General features: G+C 37.9%; 1 protein-coding gene across 2 annotated transcripts in view; it reads left to right on the plus strand.

Moving 5' to 3' along the window:
* The first annotated feature begins 3,117 nt into the window (after positions 1–3,117).
* The window catches only part of tdrd5 (tudor domain containing 5), a 30,641-nt gene continuing 6,608 nt past the window's right edge, over positions 3,118–27,150 (plus strand). Inside the window, exons 1-16 of one of the 2 annotated variants that reach the window (XM_062028418.1) lie at positions 3,118–3,196; positions 7,073–7,316; positions 7,401–7,600; positions 7,699–7,981; positions 9,981–10,123; positions 10,224–10,307; positions 20,345–20,401; positions 20,600–20,762; positions 22,449–22,594; positions 23,478–23,692; positions 23,774–23,983; positions 24,070–24,136; positions 24,905–25,105; positions 25,271–25,393; positions 25,568–25,633; positions 25,781–25,922. In XM_062028418.1, coding sequence (XP_061884402.1) covers positions 7,088–7,316; positions 7,401–7,600; positions 7,699–7,981; positions 9,981–10,123; positions 10,224–10,307; positions 20,345–20,401; positions 20,600–20,762; positions 22,449–22,594; positions 23,478–23,692; positions 23,774–23,983; positions 24,070–24,136; positions 24,905–25,105; positions 25,271–25,393; positions 25,568–25,633; positions 25,781–25,922 — 2,329 coding nt within the window. In that variant the 5' untranslated portion in view covers positions 3,118–3,196; positions 7,073–7,087. The remainder of the gene's footprint in view (positions 3,197–7,072; positions 7,317–7,400; positions 7,601–7,698; positions 7,982–9,980; positions 10,124–10,223; positions 10,308–20,344; positions 20,402–20,599; positions 20,763–22,448; positions 22,595–23,477; positions 23,693–23,773; positions 23,984–24,069; positions 24,137–24,904; positions 25,106–25,270; positions 25,394–25,567; positions 25,634–25,780; positions 25,923–27,150) is intronic. The other variant, XM_062028420.1, reaches the window with a different exon arrangement.

Here is a 27,150-nt window from a genome sequence, read left to right on the forward strand (position 1 = left end):
TCCAAAGCTAACACCTGCATCAGATTAAATTTGTTCATTAGTCTTCAGTTAAAAAGGAGTGTTCACACTTTGGAGAGCAGTTGCACCAGGTGAATTGACATGAATCAGGGCTGCCTTACCATGAATTGATTAACGTGGACCCCGACTTAAACAAGTTGAAAAACTTGTTCGGGTGTTACCATTTAGTGGTCAATTGTACGGAATATGTACTGTACTGTGCAATCTACTAATAAAAGTCTCAATCAATCAATCAATGCAACACAGAGATGTCAATTGAAACAAACTTCTTCAAAAAGGTCAATCATCATGCAATATTAAAAATGATGTTGATTGATTGACAGACAATTTCAAGCACTATATCAAATGAAGAACAAATGGGCAGAAACTGGAATCACCGTCCGTGACAAAACGGTAAGGAAGCGCCCAAAGGATATGGGATTTAAATACAGAAAAGCTCAACAAAAGCCGCCATTAACACCAAAACAGTTAAAAAAGGTTACAATGGGCTAAAGAAAAGCTATTGTGGACTATCGACGACTGAATGTAAGTCATATTCAGTGATGAATCTAAAATCTGAATTGGGCAAGGTGTGATACTGGAACTTGTGTTTGGTGCCGTTCCAATGAGTTTTATGAAGACAACTCTCTAAAGAAAACATGCCAATGTCCACAGTCATCGACATGGGGCTGCATGTCAGGTAATGGTGCTGAGGAAATGGCTGTAATTACATCTTCAATGAATACAGTTTAATTTAGGTTTGTTTAATTGACCCTTTTGGACACTTTTATTATTCAATCAATCAATCAATCAATCAATCAATCAATCAATGTTTATTTATATAGTCCTAAATCACAAGTGTCTCAAAGGGCTGCACAAGCCACAACGACATCCTCGGTACAGAGCCCACATACGGGCAAGGAAAAACTCAGCCCAGTGGGACGTCGATGTGAATGACTATGAGAAACCTTGGAGAGGACCGCATATGTGGGTAACCCCCCCCCCCCCCTCTAGGGGGGGGGGGGGTTACCCACATCAATCAAGGATGTTTGGTGATGATGACATATTTTTTTCAAGATGGTAATGTATCTTACCATAATAAGAAATAATAGTAATTGTTTGAAAGCACTTTTTTCCGTCCAAACATTTTCTACTGAGAATAGGGCAAGGTGAGGATTTTTAAAGAATTTATTTTGTGTAAAAGGCTAAAATCAATCCAATATGCACAGAAGATTGAATGTCAGCTTTGTCATCCTTTTAACTTTTATGCATTTCCCCTCCTTCCTTTCATTATGCATTTTACCTAAACAACAGGACTAGATGTATTGCCGATCAAATTATGAATTATGATTTTGCTGTCTATTTTTTTATTATAACTTTGATCAAAATGAAATGCATGCAGACAAAGATTTTAGACAAAAACATATTTTCTTAATGAATGTATTTGTCAACAGTTTAACATTATATAAATACACATTATAAGACAATGTAACAATTACACTGCAAAGAAGAGCTGACAAAATATAAGATAAAAAGATTAGATTTTAGAAAGAAAAAAAAAAAAAAACTAGTTACATTATCTGTCCACGCAGCCAATTTATTTTACTTCAGAATACATCCTAAATTAAGATTTGTATATCCAGAAATTAGCAGGACTTTTAAGCTAGTAAAAGTATTTTATTCTGAAAACAAGCATTATTCAACTTGCAATTTTTAATTAAGCATCCTAGGGATGTTGCAGAATCTTCGAACACGATTTTACATCCATCCATCCATCCATTTCCTACCGCTTGTCCCTTTCGGGGTCGTGAGGGGTGCTGCAGCCTATCAGCAGCATTCGGGCGGAAGGCGCGGTACGCCCTGGACAAGTCGCCACCTCATCGCAGGGCCAACACATTCATGCAAGATTTTGTAAGTAGGGGAAACAAAAATATCTTATTCGAAAAGTTATTTCCGCAGTTTTTACATTTTTAAACTACAATAGACAAAATATCACTACGTATCACAACTATGATGAGATCAATATTTTTCACATCTTTTTTTTGTTGTATTTTACAGTGTTGATATTGTTATATTTCTATATTGTTTAAAACTCATGGAAGAAGGGCTTGGGGGGCAACGCCAATGATTTGAATGACAGCCATTGGTAGTTGTTGCCTTTGTTTACTTATTTTGCAATGTTAACTTTAATTTGCTTGAACAATAAAAGTAATATTTGTATAATTTTGTTGATATTGTAACCTGCAAATTTGCCACTTGCCAATATTTAAAATATTTTACTACAAATTTCCTAAGTTTTAGGAGCTATTCACTTATTTTTAGTCATTGACTTTACACCATAATTCTAATTTTAACATGAATAATTATATTTTGTCTATTGTAGTTTAAAAACGTTAAAACTGAGAAAACAACTATGATGAGATCAATATTTTTCACATCTTTTTTGTTGTATTTTATAGTGTTGATATTGTTCGGTTGGTACAGTGGCCGTGCCAGCAACTTGAGGGTTCCAGGTTCGATCCCCGCTTCGGCCATCCTAGTCACTGCCATTGTGTCCTTGGGCAAGACACTTTACCCACCTACTCCCAGTGCCACCCACACTGGTTTAAATGTAACTTAGATATTGGGTTTTCACTATGTAAAGCGCTTTGAGTCACTAGAGAAAAGCGCTATATAAATATAATTCTTTTCACTTCACTTATATTTCTATATTGTTTAAAAACTCATGGAAGAGGGAATTGGGGGGCAAATCCAATGATTTTAATGAAAGCCAATGGTAGTTTTTGCCTTTGTTTACTTATTTTGCAATGTTAACTTTAATTTGCCCAAACAATAAAAGTAATATTGGTATAATTTTGTTGATATTGTAACCTGCAAATTTGCCACTTGCCAAGATTTGAAATATTTTCTAGAAATGTCCCAAGTTTTAGGAGCTATTTACTTAGTCATTGACTTTACACCATAATTCTAATTTTAGCATGAATAATTATATTTTGTCTATAGAAGTTTAAAAATGTTAAAAGTGAGAAAACATATCAACACAATAAACTATTTAAAAAAAGATGTGAAAAATATTGATCATCATCGTTGTGATACGTAGCACAACTATGATGGAATCGATATTTTTGGTATGGACGCTATCGATATGTGGATCAATCCGCCCACCCATTAATATCAATCTTCACAGACTGTCAGACAGGTAAGGAAACGTGTTGTTTGGAATGGCGAACTAAATATGAAGTTTACACATGTTATTTAAAGCGGTAGTCTTAATGATCAAGTTGAACCAACTATTGTCGAACACATGTATTAAAAAAAAAAGAAAAAGTGGAACAAATAACCATGTTTTATGTAGCCTTTGTTTGCTATCGTTGACTTAGCCCGTTGGGGCCTTTCGGAACGTCGTTGATAAAATAGTGTTGTCGACGTAATCTTTATAATTGCGTGTCCGAGTTAATTGTGGCTACTTAAATATACGTTTTCGACCTTTTGTTGTAGCTTTTAAATCGACATCGTCTCGTCTTAATATAGGATGTGGTCCACTTCCAATCAGCAATATGTCGAGCACCTGTGGACGTCGATGACAAAAGTCCTTTTCGAAAGGCACATTCCTGTTTGATTGATTGAAACTTTTATTAGTAGATTCTACAGTACAGTACATATTCTGTACAATTGACCACTAAATGGTAACACCCGAAATAAGTTTTTCAACTTGTTTAAGTCGGGGTCCACGTTAATCAATTCATGGTACAAATATATACTATCAGCATAATACAGTCATCATACAAGTTAATCATCACAGAGTATATACATTGAATTATTTATAATGGGATGTGGAGGGGGTTGTATATTGTTCATCCTACGTTCTCATATCTGAAGGCAAAGTTAAAGTGGCCTCTAGATTGTTTTTAATTGACCAGGTGAAGTGTTATTAGTATGAATAATACAGCAAATAATAATAATGAATGATACATACATCGCACCGCTGCCACCATGAAGTGTTATTAGTAGGGCTGTGAATCTTTGGGTGTCCCACGATTCGATTCAATATCGATTCTTGGGGTCACGATTCGATTCAAAATCTTTTTTTTTTTCCAATTCAACACGATTCTCGATTCAAAAACGATTTTTTTCCCGATTCAAAAGGATTCTCTATTCATTCAATACATAGGATTTCAGCAGGATCTACACCAGTCTGCTGACATGCAAGCAGAGTAGTAGATTTTTTAAAAAGCTTTTATAATTGTAAATGTTTTATCAACTGATTGCAATAATGTAAATTTGTTTTAACTATTAAATGAACCAAAAATATGACTTATTTTATCTTTGTGAAAATATTGGACACAGTGTGTTGTCAAGCTTATGAGATGCGATGCAAGTGTAAGCCACTGTGACACTATTGTTCATTTTTTTAAATTTTATTTTTATAAATGTCTAATGATAATGTCAATGAGGGATTTTTAATCACTGCTATGTTGAAATTGTAACTAATATTGATTCTCTTGTTGATAATATTCATTTTTGTTTCACTACTTTTGGTTTGTTCTGTGTCGTGTTTGTGTCTCCTCTCAATTGCTCTGTTTATTGCAATTCTGAGTGTTGCTGGGTCGGGTTTGGTTTTGGAATTGGATTGCATTGTTATGGTATTGCTGTGTATTGTTTTGTTGGATTGATTAATTAAAACAATTTTTTTTAAATATATAAAAAAAATTCGATTTTTAAAAAATGAGAACCGATTCTGAATCGCACAACGTGAGAATCACGATTCAAATTCGAATCGATTTTTTCCCACAGCCCTAGTTATTAGCATGAATAATACACTGGGTAGTTATGACTGGAACATGTTTTATTTCAGAACGGTTGTTTACCGTGCCGGCATAACAGTAGTGGTGTTACATAGGTAGAGGTCCATGCTGCACGCTACGTAATATCCGTTCCCAGCACATATCACTACACCAGGCAACTATTTTTTCTACTTAACTACGTCCATTAAAAGCCATTTGTATTATTTATTGCATTCAAAGCTCAATTATTGTATTACACTTCTTGTTAAATGTTGATGTACTCCATCCATCCATTTTCTACCGCTTGTCCCTTTTGGGGTCGTGGGGGGTGCTGGAGCTCAACTGCATTCGGGCGGAAGGCGGGGTACACCCTGGACAAGTCGCCACCTCATCGCAGGGCCAACACACTCACATTCACACACTAGGGCCAATTTAGTGTTGCCAATCAACCTATCCCCAGGTGCATGTTTTTGGCGGTGGGAGGAAGCCGGAGTACCCGGAGGGAACCCACGCAATCACAGGGAGAACATGTAAACTCCAGAAAGAAAGATCCCGAGCCCGGGATTGAACTCAGGACTACTCAGGACCTTCGTATTGTGAGGCACATGCACTAACCCCTGTACCACCGTGCTGCCCATGTTGATGTACTCAATCTACAAAAATATGGTGAGGTATACAGCTAGATATGTATAACAGTGGGAAAGACAACAACTTCAAATCTTCAATGGTAGGCCAGACTACTTCCAACTCCAGTCTGCTCATTGGAGAACTTTAGCAAAAAAGCCCAAAACGTTATTTTGTTTTGCCACCCCCCAGATACATGATACTGTTCATGAACTGTATTTCAACCCAAAATTTACACATCTAAAGATCACTCGTACCATATGTCTGAGGCCCCGTTTACACTAAACCGGATAAGGTTATCCAGGGTAAATCACACCTAATCTTATCCGTGTCCACACACAACAATGCCACCATTTAAGACACCCTGCCCCCTCCGTCCGCCGGCACAACGCAACCTAGTACGCATGCAAGGAAAATGTGCACGTCATAGTCATCTCCAGTGTTGCTTTGTGTGCAAGTTCTTAAATGTAACTTATCTGAACAGTATCCAGTGTTGTGGTATTTCAATTAATTGGAATCCAGTGTGCTGTGGGGCTCTATTGTAGTGAATCACACCTTAGCCATCATAAATTAATCAAATCTTTATGAGACACAATCAATGTGATAAATAACATTTTACATCAATCAAACTAGGGATTTAGATATCTGGTCGGAACATTCTTCACTCTTTTGCCTTCACCTTCATTGTCCATTCGTTTTCGGTGACTTTATATACTCTGGACCGAGACGTCGAGTCCGCGACATACATGGCGGACAATAACTGATACAGTCTGCTTTGCCAGTCCAAAAGCATTTGCCGTTTTCCTCGACTGCCAGGTAATACAAAGCACACGCTATCTTTTTTATCACATCCACGGGAGCTCGCATTCTCCTTGTCTCTCCTTCGACATTCCTAGACACATGGCAAAAACCAAATTGTTTAAATCAGAGCCAATATTAGGAAACAATTTAAATATTTAATTGATTTTGTTACACTGCCGTCCTGTGTTTTGTCTGATTATAATGGTGATCAAACATTGAACCGTTCAGTGATCTTTAGTATCAGTATCAGCATTGATATGACCAACACTGCCTGCCCTGTAACTACTTGGTGTTGGATCGATACCCAAATGTGTAATATTGCCCTAAAAAAATTTAAGAATCCAAACAGAAGAATAATTGCTTAGTACATTTTAACAGAAGTGTCGATAAAACCATCTCAAAAGTAACAAGAGATTTACAGTAACTTAACAAGTAGGTAAATAATAGTTTTGAGAAAATAGTACAACTATTTGATATGTTACAGCATATGTAAGCAGCCTACTAAGAAGCATTTGTAACACGTTTTGTAACAGTTACATCATTTACAGAGCAAATATAGTGATGTATATCATTGTAGAAGGAGGCTGCAATATATATCGCGATATAAATTTTAGGCTATATTTCCCATCCGTTTTGCCATCTATTGAAAGTTTGTAAATTTTATAAAATAACTGCAATTCACAATTGGGAGTTAAATAATTCCAAGTAAAGCAGAAGTCTTTCGGGTCTGTTTTTTTTTTTTTTGCACACCTTTGTTTTTAGGTTAAATGAAAAATAAAAAAATATTAAAATACTATCAGTACAGTTGGCCAAAATGCATCATCTTTTAACACCCTGTGGTCACACGTTGTCCCGCAACTGTGCAGATATCATCAGACAAGATGAACCAGGACAACATTTTGGCAAAGCTTAAGAAGGATGTCCGCTCCTTGCTCGTGTCATCTAAGTTAGGTTTGGACCCTGACAAACTCAGTCGGGACTACACAACTATGTTAGGCCATCCTCTGCCTCTGAAACTCCTTGGCTTCAGAAATGTCATGGATATGGTGAAAGACATGCCTGATGTGGTGTCGGTGAACTTTAATAACAATGGTGGCATCTACTTAAAGGGTAAATATGATTTTTTTCACTCTGGCTTGAATAATTTATTACAACACCTCAGGAAGTAAAAGACTTACCTTTGTTCTGTCACAGCTGTGAGCGATGAGTCCACTCGAAATATCATAGAGCTGGTTGCCAAGCAGCGTACATCCACTGCAGACAAGAAAACTAAGAAGTACTTGCCACACCGCAATTTTCACCAGTCTTCATCAGTGATTCTACCCAGACGAGGTGGTGCTCCTCTAGCCCTCCCCCCTCAGCTAAGGGCAAAGTTACGCCTCCTCCTCTCACAGGTAGGACCAGAAAATTATTAATGATGTATTTCTCCATACATATGTTATTCCACAGTTGCTGCACCAACACAAATAGTAAAATCAAGGCCATTTTTCAGGGTCCTCTTAAAATGTCAGAACTGGAGATTAGCTTTTTGCGATGTTTTGGCCAACCTTTACGTGTCCATGAGTTTGGCTTCTACACTACTGGAGAGATGCTGCAAGCTGCTGAAGATCTAGTCCAAGTCGAGCAGAGCAGGTTTGGCTCCATCCTGATTCTGAGAGATCGTATGGTGCCTAGACCTCTGCTGAGTCCATTCCGCAAACAACCAAGCCCTGGGCCAGCGAAGACGGTTACCCCAACAACAAACACAAAAGTACAGATCCCAACTAAATCCCAAGGTATTGTTGCTTGAACATCTGATGTGATGCTACAAATCAAACAGCTTTCGAAAGTCAGACGTTGGGTTTTTGCAATCATATACCAAATATTAAGAAAATGCAGCTACCACGTTGAAATTCCATAAACTTGCGATGATCCAATCAGGGCTTTATGCTATACACTAGGGTTGTACGGTACACCGGTATTAGTATAATACCGCGATACTAATGAATCATTTTCTTTACGATACCGTCTCTGAAACGTACTGGTCCCGCACCCCCCGCGCCTGCGTCAAAGTCACGTCGTGACATTGCTGGTTTATGACCAGAGGAGCATGTTCAGCTGTGCACAATCACAGACTACTTACAAGCAGACACAGTGTTTAGACAGAAAAGGGAGAACGGACGCATTTTGGCTTTAAAACTAAAGATAGAGGTGAAGTTATAACACTGAAACGCCCTCAGGAAGTGGTGCTTTACAGGAAGTGGTGCTTTAAGACATGGCTAGCTAGCTAGCGGCTTAAGTCCATCCGCCGTCGGCAGTGTTTTAGCTAATTCTAAATCACTAATCCTCGCCTCCATGGCTACAAATAAAGTAAGTTTCTTACAAGTATCATCCCTGCAGGACAAGGACTAGCTCAACATGCTTCACTACACACCGTAGCTCACCGGCATCAAAATGTAAACAAACACCATTGGTGGATCTACACCTGACATCCACTCTAATGATACCAAGTACAGTAGTTTATATAGTCGATACTACTATGATTACATCAATATTTTTTGGCATCACATCTTCTTTCGTTTTTTTGAAATGTATGTTATGTTTATAAACTCAGGAAATATGTCCCTTGACACATGAGGACTTTGAATATGACCAATGTATGATCCTGTAACTACTTGGTATCGGATTGATATCCAAATTTGTGGTATCATCCAAAACTAATGTAAAGTATCAAAGAACAGAAGAATAAGGGATTATTAAATTTTATCAGAAGTGTAGATAGAACTTGTTAAAAGTGAAAGCAAGCAGATATTAACAGTAAATGAACAAGTAGATTAATAATTAATTTTCTACGACTTGTCCTTAATAATGTTGACAAAATAATAGAATGATAAATGATACAATATGTTACTGTATATGTCAGCAGACTAATTAGAAGCCTTTTGTTTGCTTACTTACTAATAAAAGACAAGTTGTCTAGTATGTTCACTATTTTATTTAAGGACAAAATATTGGTATCGTTACAACACTACTATACACCAATGATGAGCCAATAACAATCACATTCATTAACTTTACATTTTCCAATGTATTTATAGTCAGAGCTATCGACAGGTTAATAATGTCATCACAATAATAAAATACATTTTAATGAGTCAAATATTTCACTATCACTTTTACATACGATTGTTTGAGCAAAACAAAAGTCAATAGTATCCAATAACTCAACAAAAGCAACAACTACTCGTATAAACTCTTTGGTTTTTGCCTTCAAGGTCCTCCTGTGTCCAGGGAATTATTCCCTGAGTTTGTAAAACTTAACAAAAACAAAAAAAAATATTTTGAGAAAATAAAAATATCGACCTATTCACTTAAGTATTAATAATAATAATAATAATAATAATAATAATATACTGATATTACCTTTGGAATAAACACCACCAATTATAGATCGATTCGCTGCTCTCCTACGTTTTATGTTCTTGATGTGACAATGCTGCCCCACCAACAGTTGCCCCACCAACAGTTGCTGTTATAATATCCTCTCTGTGGACTTTAATTAATCTACTTATTAATATCCTATTAGTAGCTCCGCTATTAGCATGCCTGCTCCATGCTTGCCACTGGACAAAAATTAAATAGTGTCAGTCATAGGAGATCAGCGTTTGTGATCAGCATTAAAAGGTATTAACCCGCAATGGCGATCACGTATGTTTTGAAGAAAATTGGTCGATACTAATCATTGGCTGCTCTATTAGCACATCCCTGAAAAAAAACCCATCTACTTCCCTCTAGGGGATGTCCCGCTGCACTTGACTGGGAATTGTATCAACACTGTGTCAACAAATGTCAGTTGTAAACAGCAGGTGATTGAGAAGAACCAAGAATCAGAGCCTAAGCCCTGCCAAGAAAGTCTCATTCATCAACGTTTCCTCGAGGTCTGTTTATTTTGGTGATTGAAATGGCACATAAAGAACATCCGAGACAGCCATTTTTGTTCATATTGCATTTAATCTTTATTGTGCTCTTCAATTCTAGCTGGAAAAGGAGTTTTGCCAGCAAATTGTTGAGAATGGAGTGGCTGGCACCATAAATCATGAGCTGAAAGAGAAACTGCTGAAGGTTAGTTCACACTTTTAATGGCTGTGTTTCTGTGTGGATGGGTGAAACTGAGATTTTTGATTTGTGTTATAAGTACCGTAATATGCAACATTATCTCATATGTTTGTAAATTTTATGAACAATACAACATGAACATATTGATTTACGGGCAGTGATGTTTAGATCAGGGTTTTAAATGGGAACTCCACTTTTTCTTTTAAATTTTGCCTGTCATTCCCAATCACCATATTTTTTGCATTCTAAATATTAAATAAATGCGATCAAAAGTCATCTTACAATGGAGCCTATGGGAGCCGTTCAATTCTGCCTTTAGAGCCTCTAAAAAAACATCCAAACACCTCGATTAGGGTTTTATATACCTGATATAAGTATATACAGTATGTAATGTAATGTAGTATCGGGCACCTTTTTATAATAACATTTAATGTTTACGTATTGTGATCATTTTAAGCATATGCGGAGCATTAATTTAAAAAACACGTCACGTTTTCTTCTTTTTTTCTTAATCACTGATTTCTGCTCCCTGCAGACTTTATGAGAGCCAACAAACATAATGAAACATCACTTACTGTACAAAGTCTGCTGTCATTAGGATGTTGACTGCTGAGATGTTCATATATTCCCATTTAGATGAATAATGTCTCATAATCCTCGTAAAGAAACGGGGTGGGGGCGCAGGGGCGTACAAGCGCTTTTCGTGTCGTCCTCTCCAGTTCCAGGTCCTAAATGGTTGTCAAATTGTTCCAATGTGTCTGATTATATCCTCAGCCATCTACCTTTCAGGTGAGAAGCATGATTTATGGTCTACAATAAACTTACAGGGAGCAGGGAAGCGAGGAAGCAGCAGACCACTCGATGTTGTAAACATAGGCACACAAGGAACTGATCACGGCGCCGGTATAAATAGTTTGTCTGCGTTAGCGCTTATAATAACAATATCAGCAATACTTTGTTCATATTCAAGTCACAAAATGTAAATTGAGTATTGTTGGCGCTTTTTGAATGGGTATTTATGTTTTTGGGCGAAAAAGGGGAGCTTCCATTGGCTCCGCTGTAAGCAGACTTTTATTTATGTTTTTTTAATATTTAGAATACATTAAAAAAAAAGATCCATCCGTTGGCATGTCTTTCATACTGATTGTGAACGATAGGCGAAATTACAAAAAAGTGCAGTTCCCCTTTAAGCTGTAGATTCCAAAACCAATCATCCATAAGTGAGATCAGCCTATACTGATAACATGTATTAAAGATTAAAAGATTAAAGTACCAATGATTGTCACACACACACTAGATGTGGCGAAATTTGTCCTCTGCATTTGTCCCATCCCCTTGGGGAGCAGTGGGCAGCAGCGGCGCCGCGCCCGAGAATCATTTTGGTGATTTAACCCCCAACTCCAACCCTTTGTTGCTGAGTGCCAAGCAGGGAGGTTATGGGTCCCATTTTTATAGTCTTTGGTATGACTCGGCTGGGATTTGAACTCCAATCAACTGTAAATACCAAAACTATTTAAATGTGTTCCTTACGCTCTTATTACAAACAATTGTTTGATCAAAACAAAGTCAATAGTACACAATAAACAAATGCAAAAACTCCCATCGACTACTCATTTAAATATTTGGGTTTTTGCACTCAAAGTCCTCCTGTTTTCTGGAAATCATCCTGGGAATCACCTAATCATTAGGGGTGTAACGGTGCACAAAAATTTCGGTTCGGTACGTACCTCGGTTTAGAGGTCCCAGTTCGGTTAATTTTCGGTACAGTAAGAAAACAACAAAATATATATTTTTGGGTTATTTATTTACCAAATTTGCAAAACCTTCAACCAAAAATATTTTTCTTAGTGGAATATTTGATGTGAAGTAATGGGAACCTTGGATAGTTCAATAATTCATAATAACATTGATTTTGATTCAATATTATGTTTTGAGCAATGACAGTTTGAAAAAAAACAAACAGCTTTGTTTTATTAGTCAACATTGCAACTTTTTCTAAATTACATTTAACCTTTAAGCTTTTTTATTTCACTCTTGTTATGCTTTTGTTAATTTTAATAGTATTTTTAGAATGTGCCGTGGGCCTTTAAAACATTAGCTGTGGGCCACAAATGGCCTCCGGGGCACACTTTTGACACCACTGCTATAAATAATAAAAAATTAAATCTGATAAATCTATGGATAAAAAGCAGAGCCTGGCGACGCATGCGCGTTTATCATAACTCTCTCGCTCTCTCTGTCTCTGCCCCTCCCTCACCAATGCTGCTGCGCGCACAATTTGTTTTGTTTTTAACCCCTTCTTAAAGGCCTACTGAAATGAATTTTTTTTATTTAAACAGGGATAGCAGATCCATTCTATGTGTCATACTTGATCATTTCGCGATATTGCCATATTTTTGCTGAAAGAATTTAGTAGAGAATATTGACGATAAAGTTCGCAACTTTTGGTCGCTGATAAAAAAAGCTTTGCCTGTACCGGAAGTAGCGTGACGTCACATGTTGAAGGGCTCCTCACATTTCCCCATTGTTTACACCAGCAGCGAGAGCGATTCGGACCGAGAAAGCGACGATTACCCCATTAATTTGAGCGAGGATGAACGATTTGTGGATGAGGAACGTGAGAGTGAAGGACTAGAGTGCAGTGCAGGACGTATCTTTTTTCGCTCTGACCGTAACTTAGGTACAAGGGCTCATTGGATTCCACACTTTCTCCTTTTTCTATTGTGGATCACAGATTTGTATTTTAAACCACCTCGGATACTATATCCTCTTGAAAATGAGAGTCGAGAACGCGAAATGGACATTCACAGTGACTTTTATCTCCACGACAATACATCGGCGAAGCACTTTAGCTACGGAGCTAACGTGATAGCATCATGCTTAACTGCAGATAGACACAAAAGAAATGAACCCCTGACTGGAAGGATAGACAGAAAATCAACAATACTATTAAACCATGGACCTGTAACTATGTTGCTAACGACGTCATTGAAGCTAACTTAGCTACGGGACCTCACAGAGCTATGCTAAAAACATTATCTCTCCACCTACGCCAGCCAGCCCTCATCTGCTCATCAACACCCGTGCTCACCTGCGTTCCAGCGATCGATGGAGCGACGAAAGACTTCACCCGATCATCGATGCGGTCGGCGGCTAGCGTCGGAAAGCGCGTCTGCTATCCAAGTCAAAGTCCTCCTGGTTGTGTTGCTGCAGCCAGCCGCTAATACACCGATCCCACCTACAGCTTTCTTCTTTGCAGTCTTCATTGTTCATTAAACAAATTGCAAAAGATTCACCAACACAGATGTCCAGAATACTGTGGAATTTTGCGATGAAAACAGAGCTTTTTGTATTGGACTCCCGTTTCAACCATTGACGTCACGCGCATACGTCATCATACGTAGACGTTTTCAACTGGAAGTTTCGCGGGAAATTTAAAATTGCACTTTATAAGTTAACCCGGCCGTATTGGCATGTGTTGCAGTGTTAAGATTTCATCATTGATATATAAACTATCAGACTGCGTGGTCGGTAGTAGTGGGTTTCAGTAGGCCTTTAACCCTGAACGTAGTGTAACGACCTGCTGAAGTTGATGTTGTGTCCTTGAGTGAGTGATATTCAGAATTCCCATTGTTGTGAATGTAGCACGCCTGTAAGGAGGAAGCGTTGTTGTTGCGGAAATGAGGAGTGAGGATAGACGTGTGTGTGGAAGGAACGAGATAAGTTGAGCTGTGTTAGTACAGGTTGCTCAATAACAGTTTAAAAAGAGCGTCAGACTTGGTGTGCACTTCTTCTGGACGCTACAGTACATTGAAAATACACGCAACCCTAACTCAAAATGCCGGAAATTTGAGGCATTTAAGAATCTCAGCCCTGACAGCTCCGCAAAAGAGGACATGTCCGGTGAAAAGAGGACGTATGGTCAGTCTATCGTAGCCCGTTAGCTGCTAGCATGCCGTGTGTTGTGCCTCGGTGTGTATTGTTTACACAACGTGCGTTACGCTACTTAATATGTCCGTGTGGAAAGTCGTTCGGTACACCTCCGAACCGAACCGATACCCCCGTACCGAAACGGTTCAATACAAATACACGTACCGTTACACCCCTACTAATCATATATTAATACTACCCTTGATATTGACACCCCCAATTTATGGATTAATCTGCCCTTCTCCTACGTGTCGTGTACTGGCTTCGACCATATTGACACAACAACAGTTGCTGTTATATTATCTTCACTCTAACCCAGGAGTGTCCAGACTACGGTCCGTGGGGCCAAGTGTGGACTGCCAGCGTTGTCAATTTGGCCGGCGAGACGTCCCAAGTTAAATTTGAAGTCTGGCCCGTGGAATATCCTGACTTAAATTTTTATAATATTCAGGGATAAGCAATAGAAACTTAATGGATGGAGGTCCATCTTGTGGACAATGTTTGTAATGTTAGTCAGTAACCATGACTTTTATATTAGTGTTATGAGCACGGTGGGAGAGGGGTTAGTGCATCTGCCTCACAATACGAAGGTCCTGAGTAGTCCTGAGTTCAAATCGGGCTCGGGATTATTCTGTGTGGAGTTTGCATGTTCTGCCCGTGACTGCGTGGGTTCCGTCCGGGTACTCCGGCTTCCTCCCACCTCCAAAGACATGCAGGTTGATTGGCAACACATTGAGACATTACCAGTAGGGCTGCAACAACTAATCGATTATAAAAATAGTTGGCGATTAATTTAGTCATCGATTCGTTGGATGTATGCTATGCGCATGCGCTGAGGCTACGTTTTTATTTTTTTATAAACCTTTATTTATAAACTGCAACATTTACAAACAGCTGAGAAACAATAGTCAAAATAAGTACAAAAACAGTACAAAACAGCGGCAGGGGGGCGCTGAGGCTACGTCTCATGAGGTGGCAGTAAGCCAGCTAATGATATGTCATGTGCAGCTCACATGACGACGCCATCTCCTTTGCCTGGAAACATTCGAAAAATGGCGGAGGAAAACAGTACGGATAGTTCAGCGGAGAAACATCTTGAGGTTATTGCTTCAATGGAGAAAAGTGTACGACCTAAGTCGTCAAAAGTGTGGGAACACTTTACTTTAAAGACTTCAAAGAAGACAGTTTCCTGCAAAATGGCACGGAAGTACAACATTGCTTCAGGAGCACCTGAAGAGGAAACATGTTGGAGCCATGGATGAAGGGAAGAACTCATGGTACGTAACTTTTTAAGTCCATAGTCCGGGTACATTGATCCGTTGTGTCCGTCTTTGTGTGTTTTTAATATTTTGTTAACGAGGAGATTTTTTTAAGGAAGCGAAGCAGCAACAGTTGTGTATTAACTTTCAGAGTGTTAGGAACTTCTTGGAGAGTGCATTTTCTGTGTTGTTTTGAGTCGCAACAGGCATTCATGAGTTCAGCTTTTTTGTGAGTAACGCACGGTTACCAATTTCGAAATAAACGTAACGGAAAGAAATATCTCAGGTTGGTTTCATAATGGATCAATGTAGCCGGGCTCAATAAAGCTATATAAATATTTATTTAGATTTGAGTGACGCTTTAGTACAGGGGTCACCAACCTTTTTGAAACCAAGAGCTACTTCATGGGTACTGATTAATGCGAAGGGCTACCAGTTTGATACACACTTAAATAAATTGCCAGAAATAGCCAATTTGCTCAATGTACCTTTAACTCTGTTATTATTAATAATTAATGATATTTATCTGTGTGTAAACACTGATCATCTTAATGATTTCTCACAATAAATATATTTAGAAACAGATAAATATCAATATGCAACACTTTATTTTTATATTTTCTCTAGGTGCACATTTTTCAAATTGAACATTTTCAAATGATCACTTCTAAGACAGTGTTGTGAAATCACAATATCCCATTTTAACTAGCTAGCCACTAAAAAATGTTAACAAATCATGAATTACTTTGCACCATGTTTGTACAAATAATAACTCATGTAAAATACAAAAGTAAACTCTCAAATTTTTAAATAAATCATGTCACACTTTGAACTGGACACCAAATCTGTTATCTGTTTCTTTGTCAGTTAGTGGGAAGTCTGGCATTGCATGCTGTTAACTAGTGTGTTGTACTCTGGTGTGTAACTTGACACTGCAACTCTGAGTAAGTCTTGCAGCTGTGCATCAGTGAGGCGTGTTCTGTATTTGTTTTTGATGAAGTTCATGTCAGAAAAGGCTGATTCACAAAGATAAGATTTTTCCTCATTGTTTGCGGAACCTTCTTAATCTTTTGGACATATTTTCACAGAAATCTGGCCTTAAGCTTAATTATGATAAATGTAAAATGTTAAGGATCGGAAATCTAAACGGAACGTCCTTTCGAATGGAATGCAAAGTGCCTGTTTTGTGGACAGATGGACCAGTTAACATACTTGGTGTTGTTGTCCCAGAAAATCTGGAAGATCTAGGCTCAGTAAATTATGATAATCGACTAAGAAAGCTGGACAAAATTATGCAATTATGGAAAGGGAATCCTTAACCTTGTATGGTAAAATATCTATTGTCAACTCGTTAATTATTCCTCTATTTATTTATTTGTTTTTGTCATTACCAGCTCCATCACAAAACTTTAAGATTTATGAGCGGAGGGTCTTCGATTTTGTCTGTGACGGCAAACCAGAAAAGATTAAAAGAAAGGTTTTGTACAATGAGTATGGGGGCCTGAAACTTCTCAACCTTGAAGCTATGTGTCTGTCATTAAAAGCATCAATTGTTCCAAAGATGTATTTAAACACTGAGTGGTACACAAGTGTCCTGTTGGACAAAAAACATGTACTGTATCAAAAGAAATTGTATCCTTTTTTACAAGTGATCCCGTCCCATTTTTCTTATGTAGAGAGTCTGCTAGGAAACATGGCAGGGTTCCTAAAGGAAACAATCCACTCATGGTGGTGTTTTCAATTTTATGTGCCAGAAAAAAGAGACGATATTTTGCAGCAGATAATATGGATGAACTCTAATATTGTAATAGATGGAAAGCCTTTCTTTTGGAAAAATATGTTTGAAAGAGGAATCATTTTTCTCAATGATATTATCAATGAATAGTGGTAAAATTATGAAGTATGATGAGTATGTATGTATGTATGTATGTATGTAAGTATGTGGGCTCTGTACCGAGGATGTCGTTGTGGCTTGTGCAGCCCTTTGAGACACTTGTGATTTAGGGCTATATAAATAAACATTGATTGATTGATTGATTGACGAATTTAGAACTATGTATGGTGATGTTTGCTCAAGCTTTTCATTTAATCAACTAACTGGAGTAATTGGGAAAAGATGGAAACAAATAATTAATTATGGAACTACTAAATTATTAGTTTGTAAACCTCTAATAAGAAATTGTAGTTGGCAAAAAGGAACTAAAATAAATAGAAAAATATATAATTTTTATTTAATTAAGAAATCTTTGAAGGCTGCTCCATACAACACATATGGAAAATGGGAGGACTTTTTTGACTGCCCGTTGCCGTGGGATGCCATATTCAAATTAATCTATAAAACTACTGTCGATGTGCAAAATCGTTATTTTCAAATTTAAAATTATTTATAACTTCTTACCCACGGGGAAAATGTTAAAATTATGGAATATGACAGAGTCAGATGATTGCCGATTTTGTTGTCAGGAGTCTGAATCCACCCTGCATTTGTTTTGGTATTGTCATATTGTGTCTTCGTTTTGGAAGTTGAAAAAATTTGTTTAAGGATTGGTTTGTTTATGAAGCTTGATGTGGTTTCTGTTATTTTAGGAGAGTTCATTGACAATCATGATTTAGTCAATTTAATTATAGTACTCGGTAAAAGGTTTATTTTTAAGGCCAAAAACAGATATTCACTTAGTATTACTTTCTTTAAAACATTTATTCAGTATTTTTTAACTTTAGAAAGTTACATTCTTGAAAACGATAATGATGCCAAAAAACATAAAAAAGAAGGGAAGTCCTCAAAGGCTTATTTTGAAAGTATAATTATGTTTATAGATTATATGCTATCTGTTGTTGTGTTCCCTAATTTGAGTGACCTGGACATAATCTGGACTGTACATAAATGCTTATTTTGAAAATGTAATTTTGTTTATAAATTATATGCAATCTGTTGTGTTCCCTAATTTTTTTCTGCGTAGATGAATGAAGGTGTGTGTTGCTGAGTCCGACTTCGACATTATCTGGACTGGACCTGGTTTTAAAAACCCTTTAAACAAATCTAATTTCATTGACAACCTTGTCTGTTGAAGATAAGGTCCTTTTTTTAAAAATAAAATAAAATAATATAAATAAATAAAAAACATTTTCTTGTATAAAAAAGAAAGTAAAACAATATAAAATAGTAATTAATGAAAATGTTAGTGGACCAGCAGCACATACAATCATGTGTGCTTCAGGGACTGTGTCCCTTGCAGATGTGTTGTCTATGTTGTGGGAACCAGGATATTGGTAGCAGAAAGAAATAACCCCTTTTGTGTGAGTGGGTGTGGATGAGTGTGAATGGGGGGGAGGTTTTTTGGGTTGATGCACTGATTGAAAGTGTATCTTGTGTTTTTTCTATGTTGATTTAAAAAAAAAAAAAGATGCGATTTTCAGAACAGGCCAGCGGGCGACTCATCTGGTCCTTACGGGCGACCTGGTGCCCGTGGGCACCGCGTTGGTGACCCCTGCTTTAGTATAACTAAACGTTATGAAGGTGCTGGAATATTTCATGCTATTATTCAGAGGCAGCCTAAAATGAATCCTTTATTATTCACAACAGAAACGGGTACAATATCTGATTCAGTTCTGATCTGATGAGTTACATTTCTGTGTTATTATTGGTGTATGCTGCATCCCCAATGTCCATTTATTTAATTTAGCTTTTATTTTAATGTGGTGACGTATTTGCCTTTTACGTCAGAAATTATTAATTAAATCAACTATGTATGTATTGAGTTACATGTAAATGGTGCTACTATGTATGTTCATTATATGGTTTCTCTCATTTCAGAAAGAAACAAGCCAGCATTAGTGACTTGGTACAAAGGAAGGTGTGCACACCACAGCAAGCGGCTGCTTTGACTGATGCTATCCTGAATATGTTGCTAACTGACATGAGGCCACTATCAATGGTGGAGGATGAAGGTTTTAGACAAATGATTCACATCCTCAACCCTGGTTACACTCTTCCCTCGAGGACCCATTTTACCAAAGTGATGGAGAGGAAGTAGGAGCAGACATTCCAAGCAGTGTAGACTGACATAAAAGCCACCCAGAGCAAAATTGCTCTCACTACTGATGTGTGGACAAGTGTAGCCACGGAAGCCTACCTTGGCAATACATGCCATTACATTGGAGACGAATTGAACATGAAGTCAATCTGCCTTACGACCATGCCACTAGAGGAAAGACATTCAGCATCCAACATTGCAGAATGTTTGGAATAGGTAGTAGCCAGGTTTGAAATTCCCCCAAGCAAAATGATTGCTATTGTGCATGACAATGGTGCAGTTTATAAAAAAAAAACATTTTTGTAACATTTTCCTTGTTTTATTTGGCAAGTTGAAAGAACATGGTGCAAGTATGCTGTTTTTTTCTTCAATAAAATACTGGAAAGGATAGAAATGTAGTTAGTCTCTTTTATCCGATTATTAATCAATTAATCGAAGTAATATTCGACAGATTAATCGATTATCAAATTAGTTGTTAGTTGCAGCCTTAATTACCAGTTGACTTTCTTGATTGTGTCCTCCGCTTGTTGAGTAAATCCATAGTTCATCGTCAAGGTGTCGTGACTCCGCAACACTGAACATTATAGCATTAAAATGCCACATAATTGACATTTTATCTCACCATAAGCTCCTCTTGTCTTCTGTCTGTTTTAGAAATAGTGCATAACTCTGTATTGTATCTTTAACTGGTGGAGAAGTCGTTTACTCTGTGAGACATATTTCTATTTTTGGCTGATAGAACATGAGCTAAGCAAAAAATGTGTAATTCTGTCTTTCCGACTTAATATACAGTCTTTCATGCAAACTTTCATATTTTCAGATTGTCGGTCAAAATGACTGTGGATTATCAGTTCACAATTTACCAAATGAATATAAGGTAAGGATCACAGTTCACGAAGAATGCAACAGTTAGAATTATTTTAAAAAGAATCACAAAGTAGTTAGGAAATGTAATTATTTGTTGTAGTAATATAGTATGCACATTTTCTGTGTAGTAAAACACGCTCAATAAGTTGAGTGCTGCTTAGTTGTCCAGTCAGGGAAGGTTCTATTATTTTTGTTAATGTCTTTAAAGAGGCTTTTTGGCGAGGACTTGCCACTGAAAGAGAATGGCTTTGTCAGTGTCACTGAGCTTGTTGATGCTATGAGCGACATCTTCCACCTGCAACCTGCGGAGAAAGACAGTGGACACCACTGGCTCATCAAGAACATCCAGGCCTGCACACCTTTACCTTCAGGTAGGTGCATCTCACAGTATTATTGGAAACTAAAAGCTACAGTGTACTGCAAAGTAGTCACAGCACTTCACTTTTTCTACATTCTGTTATGTTACAGCCTTATTCCAAAGTGGAATAAATTCATTTTTGTCCTCAAAATTCTACACAAACTACCCCAATAATGACAATGTGAAAACATTTTTTTTTAGAATTTTTAAAACATTTGTTCCAAATAATAAAACGGAAAAATCGCATGTGCATAAGTTTCACAGCCTTAGCTCAATACTTTGATGATGCACCTTTGGCAGCAATTACAGCCTTAAGTCTTTTTTGAATACGTTGTCACAAGCTTGGCACATCTATCATTGGACGGTTTTGCCCATTTCTCTTTGCAGTACCTCTCAAACTCCATCAAGTTGAATGGGAAGTGTCGATGCACAGCCATTTTCAGATCGCTCCAGAGATTTTCAATGGGATTCAAGTCTGTGCTCTTGCTTGGTCACTCAAGGATATTTACAGAGTTGTTTTAAAGCCATTCCTTTGATATCTTGGCTGTGTGCTTAGTGTCTTTGCCCTGCTAAAAGATTAACCGTCGCCCCAGTCTGAGTTCAAGAGTGCTCTGGAGCCGGTTTTCATCCAGGATGTCTCTGTACTGCATTCATCTTTTCCTCTATTCTGATGAGTCTCCCAGCTACTGCTGCTGAAATCCCCACACCATGATGCTGCCACCACCATGCTTCACTGTATGGATGGTATTGGCCTGGTGATTAGCAGTGCCTGGTTACCCCCAAACGTGACGCCTGGCATTCATGCCATAGAGTTCAATCTTTGTCTTATCAGACCAGAACATGTTGTTTCTCATGGTCTGACAGTCTCTTAAGTGCATTTTGGCAAACTTTTTATAAAGGAATGGCTTCCGTATGGCCACTCTACCATACAGGCCTGATTGGTGAATTGCTGCAGAGATGGTTGTCTTTATGTAAAGTTATCCTCTCTCTACAGAGGAATGGTGTAGCTCTGACAGAGTGACAATCGGGCTCTTGGTCACCTACCTGACTAGGGTCCTTCTCCCCTGATCGCTCAGTTTAGACGGCCGGCCAGCTCTAGGAAGAGTTCTAGTGGTTCCAAAAATCTTCCATTTACTGCTGATTGAGGCCACTGTGCTCATTGGGACTTTTAAGATATGTTTCTTTACCTTTCTCTAGATTTGTGCCTTGAGACAATACTCTTTCGGCGGTCTTCAAACAATTCCTTCTACTTTATTCTTGGTTTGTGCTCTGCCGTGCACTGTTAAGAGTAGGACTTTATATATAATGTAGACAGGTGTTTGCCTATCAAAATCATGTCCAATCAACTGAATTTATCCTAGGTAGACTCCAATTAAGCTGTAAAAACATCTCAAGGATGATCAGTTTAAACAGGATGCACCTTATCTCACCTTTGAGCTTTATGGAAAAAGCTGTGAATATTTGTGTACAAGTGATTTCTTGTTTTTTTATTCTTAATACATTTGTAAAAAATTCTAAAAAAAAACCAAAACATTGTTATAATGGGGTATTGTGTGTAGAATTTTGTGGAAAAAATTTAATTGATTCAATTTTGGAATAAGGCTGTAACATAACAAAATGTGGAAAAAGGAATATGGAATATTTTCCAGATGCACTGTACATTCTTCCTAAATCAAACATGTTTATCTGTTTATCAAAGGCGATCTTGATGCTATAAATCAGCCAAATACAAGGTCTCACTTTGGAGACTCTCTGTGGGAAGGCAAGGAAGATGGTGGTCACGATTCATCAGTGGACCAGGATGAAGAGCTATTGGCCAGCAACCATTCGATGAACCAAGAAGGGGTAAAAATATTGTAAATATATTTTCCTAAATAGGCAATCAACGACAACGTTTATATTAGTTATATTGTACAGCCTGGTTTACGCTGAAAAAATTATGCTCTACAGCAAAGATATAAAACTGGGCCCGGGCCTGGGCCCGCCACAATCATTTTAAATGACCCACGAAAGCCTGAAAATAATATTGCTAAATTCATTCATTCTTTTTGACAGGAAAACAAATTAATGTGCTGCATGCAATTGCATATCTTTTAAACTTTATATTGTCTAATAATATAATAAATATACATTTCAAAATGCTTTTGTTGTTTTAAATACTTCAATGCTTGACTTATGAATTCAAAGCAAGTTTTCCGTCAAGTTGTACACTGTAAAAATGACACATTTTATGGTAAAAAAAAAACCTGTCGGCTAAGTCGCCAGAATTTTATTGTAAAAAAAACTGTGGTTTCGTATTTTTATTTACAGTAACACGCCATACAAACAATAACCATAGATGTACAGGTTAAAACTGACCGCTCAGTCGCCAGAACTTTACCGTAGAAAAACAGTGTTACGGTTTCCATCTACAGTAATATGCAGTGAAAATCACTGTAAATTGTATGGTAAGATCCTGGCGACTGAACTGCCAGGACTTTACCGTAAAATCTACATTTTTTTTTTAAAGTGTACTTAACACAAATATACAATAAATGCATAAGCAGTTGTGTAATAATATCATGAGGCAAATCCGTATTCATTTATATTCATATTTTACAAGCAGCTCTCTGAAGGCAGCCAGGACTGAGACATGGCCCTCAATGGAAAAGAGTTTCACACCCGTGGTTTACTGAGTTAAAATAAAATATACCCATTCTGCTTTATTTGTGCTTTTATCTGTTTTTAGATGTCAGAGATGTGCCCTGCCATTAAGGTTTACTGCAGCACCTCTATTCCGCCGGACGCCATGCAAACTCAACGTCTTAAACAGCCGACGCAGCATGCCATTCGAGAGTTGGTACAAGTCAGGGTGGAACAAGTGGAGTCTCCTGGGCTCTTCTATATATGCTTTAACGAGAGCGAGGAGGCCCGTGAGTTGGTGGACATGATGGTTAAGATGAGGTAAGGACATGTTAGTGCCATAAGAGAATCCAAAGAAGAGGTGCAGAAATCCCCCATTTAAACTTCTTTGTCTACTTCTAGACGATGTTACTCCTCTCCTGAAATCTCAGCTCGGTACCACCTTCAAGAGCAATTTGTCAGACAGGGTCAGGTCTGTTGTGTGTCATCCAAGTACATGTTTTTCTACCGGGGAGTGATTCACCACGTTTTCAGCCTCAACAAGGTTGAGGTGTATCTTGTGGACTTTGGCAATATAATCACTGTAAACATTGCAGACCTGAAGTTTCTCAAGTAGGCATATTTAATGATATAAACATCTAAGCAAGGCAGACACTAGCGTGACAAAGCTGGAGCTTTTCCTCTTACTGTTTTCTCAGGTCAAGTTTCTCCTCATTACCAGCACAAGCTGTCCCGTCATCACTAGCTGGAATCAAACCAACAACTGTAAGCCCTCTGAGTTATATAAAGAAGCAATGTTTTGTATATTATATTGACAGTGTTTTTAATATTTGACTTTACTTCTTATATCTGGAATACAATTTGTTTGGAAAGCATTTGTTTACTGGAAAGACCACACAGTCCAAAAACTTGTTTAGAGAGTCACATCTTTCATAAAACTCTTTGTGGTATGCATTTAGGTATAATTCAAAACTCATTTGTTATTATATTTGCGAGTAGAATATTTGACATTAGTCGTCCCTTGTTTATCGCTGTCGATTGGTTCCGGATATAACCGCAATAGATTTTTTTTGCGAAGTAGTACTCCTTAATTATAAATGAAATATTTTAATAGTTAGAGCATAAAAACCTGTTTACGAACTTCTAAATATGTTTTTCAACATTATAAACACCCTGTAGATATGAAATAACACCCATTATTCACATGTACATTCTTTTAATTCAAGATAGTAATGTTGCATAAGTCTAAGCTGTGGCCACAATACTGAACAGGGCTCTCTGATTGGTTTGGTCTCCTAGTGTTCAATAGTGCCTGTAGTATTGATCTTTTTTTTTAATTATTCAGCCATTTTATGCTGAAAATGCCTAATTTTGGACTTAAAAATTGTAGACTATGGTTACAAAAAATATACCAAAAAATTCAGCAATGTGGTGAAGCCGCATTATTTGAAACGGGATGTGACGCGGGACGACTGTAAATAGAAGGTGTCAAGCTGCAGGTAGCTCACATTGCTCGGGGTTTCTCATTTGCAGGGGGTTTGGACTTCAGAGGCCACCGCTTCCTTTGCCAAGCTTTGCTGTGATCGCACCCTAGTGGCCGCTCCATATTGCTACACTAGAGATGTTCTCCAGCTCTACCTGTGTGACACACATACTGATGAAGACATCTACATCCATCAATACCTCATGAGCAAGGGACATGGGGTGGCCTGCAGCCCCTCAGTCAGTGCAGAAGTGAGTCATTTGAATAATTCTGAATCAAAAGAAGCAATTTTTAAGGTATAGTTGAAGTGTGTTGCAGGTTAATATTTGCTAATGTGTGTACAAATGGCTTTAAACACTCTTGTAATTTGAGTATAATATTTCTGTCCACACACTCCCATCTCAACACTTTCCCAGTTGTGTGTCCAGTTCTCCCCTGTTAGTCTATACCTGGGTGAGGGCACATTTGACCTGCCACATATTGAAGACTCCAACACTTGTAGCCTTCAGCCAGCAGAGTCAATGTTAGCCGCACTGGAGGTAATCCTACACCCTTCATCCCTTCACAACAGTTCTCATGGTACATCTTTGCAGTTGCTGTTGTGATTAAATGGCTGTAATTAAATTTAAAATGATTAGCATTGTCTTGAATAGATGAATGGATCAAATGCTCTGCAGTGGAAAATGTTAATCTCACTATCGTTCCTCTTGCAGCCTGAAGCAGACGAGTTGCCCGATTTGGAGTTGATTGAGGACAATGAGTTCAGCATCCATAGCCAGGTAAGACTGCTGGACTTCAGTCCATTGACAGGCAGCTAAAGAGTGCAGCCTATTGCTAGCCGTAAATATTTTACTCTTTAACATTGGTCAAATGTTACCAATTGTTAAAATGCAAAACAAACCTTGTAAACTAAAGTATCTCCTTAGAATCTTTCATTGACACATGAAGAGGACAAACAGGATCCTATGGTCACAGAAGCATCCACAGTTTCTCTACCTCATGCCTTTAAGACCCTGAAGCAACACCAGGACTGCAGCATTCAGGGTACACACAGAAGCAGATATTTGGGTATGAATGCTCAAACAAAATACAGTGGTACCTCAACTTGAGAGTGCCCTAACTTGAGTGTTTTGAGATAAGGGCTGTCTCTCCACTAATTGTGTGAGAAGCAATCTCGCCATTAGTTGACATAGCAAATGTCACAGTGAACCCATAAGATCCGTCAAAAACATCTGGTCTTCCTCGCTAGTATTAGCTTGTAGCTAAAGATCAACATAACTTTGTTTTCCAACCATGGGAAGGAAAGAAGTGTGTGTGAAGGACAGTGCTAAGAGGAAGTGGCTGAAAAAAAATCTAATTAAGCAATTAATAATTTGAGCAATTTGAGTTTATCACTGCTAGTCTGCACAATACTTAAGCAGAATGAGTAACGCCAGCCAAGAATGTTAAAATAATGTGTAAACGGTGGAACTTTATCTATGAAAATATGGAAAAGCTGCTTATGGTGTGTTTGACGGTGAAGCAACTGAAAGGAGATAACATTGAAGTCCACTCTTCAAGGTAAATGCTCTACATTATAGAATAGAATAGATTATTATTATTACGTTAATTAAAAAACTACTGTAGTTGTTAGTTTTTAGTACTTTCTAATGTATTGTTAGTTTTTTTTTACAATGCGTGGGTTCCCTCCGGGTACTTCGGCTTCCTCCCACCTCCAAAGACATGCACCTGGGGATAGGTTGATTGGCAACACTAAATTGGCCCTAGTGTGTGAATGTGAGTATGAATGTTGTCTGTCTATCTGTGTTGGCCCTGTGATGAGGTGGCGACTTGTCCAGGGTGTGCTCCGGCTTCCGCTCGACTGCAGCTGGGATAGGTTCCAGCACCCCCTGCGACCCTGAAAGGGACAAGCGGTAGAAAATGGATGGATGGATGTTGTATCTAAACGTTTGATTTTCTTTTTCAAAGACCTGTTACATGTTAAAATTGTGCTCTTTTGGGCAAAGCTGAGCACCAGTTAGATTTATTTGAATTAATTTCAATGGGAGACATTGATTTGAGACACAAGTGTTTTGAATTAGAAGCGCTGTCTCAGAACCAATTAGGCTTGTAAGTTGAGGTACTACTGTAGAAGATTTTGGTACTCTCTGGTTTGTGATTCATAATTGTACATCATCTTGATAGCTTGACACAATTAACCTGTCTAGTGTTAGTTAAGCCATTCATACCAACTGTCAGTCACCTAAACACTGAAAGTCTTAATTTTTTGGCTTTGACATTTAAACACTGAACAAGC

The sequence above is a fragment of the Entelurus aequoreus genome, linkage group LG19 (genome assembly GCF_033978785.1).
Source record: "Entelurus aequoreus isolate RoL-2023_Sb linkage group LG19, RoL_Eaeq_v1.1, whole genome shotgun sequence".
Classification (NCBI taxonomy): Eukaryota; Metazoa; Chordata; class Actinopteri; order Syngnathiformes; family Syngnathidae; genus Entelurus; species Entelurus aequoreus.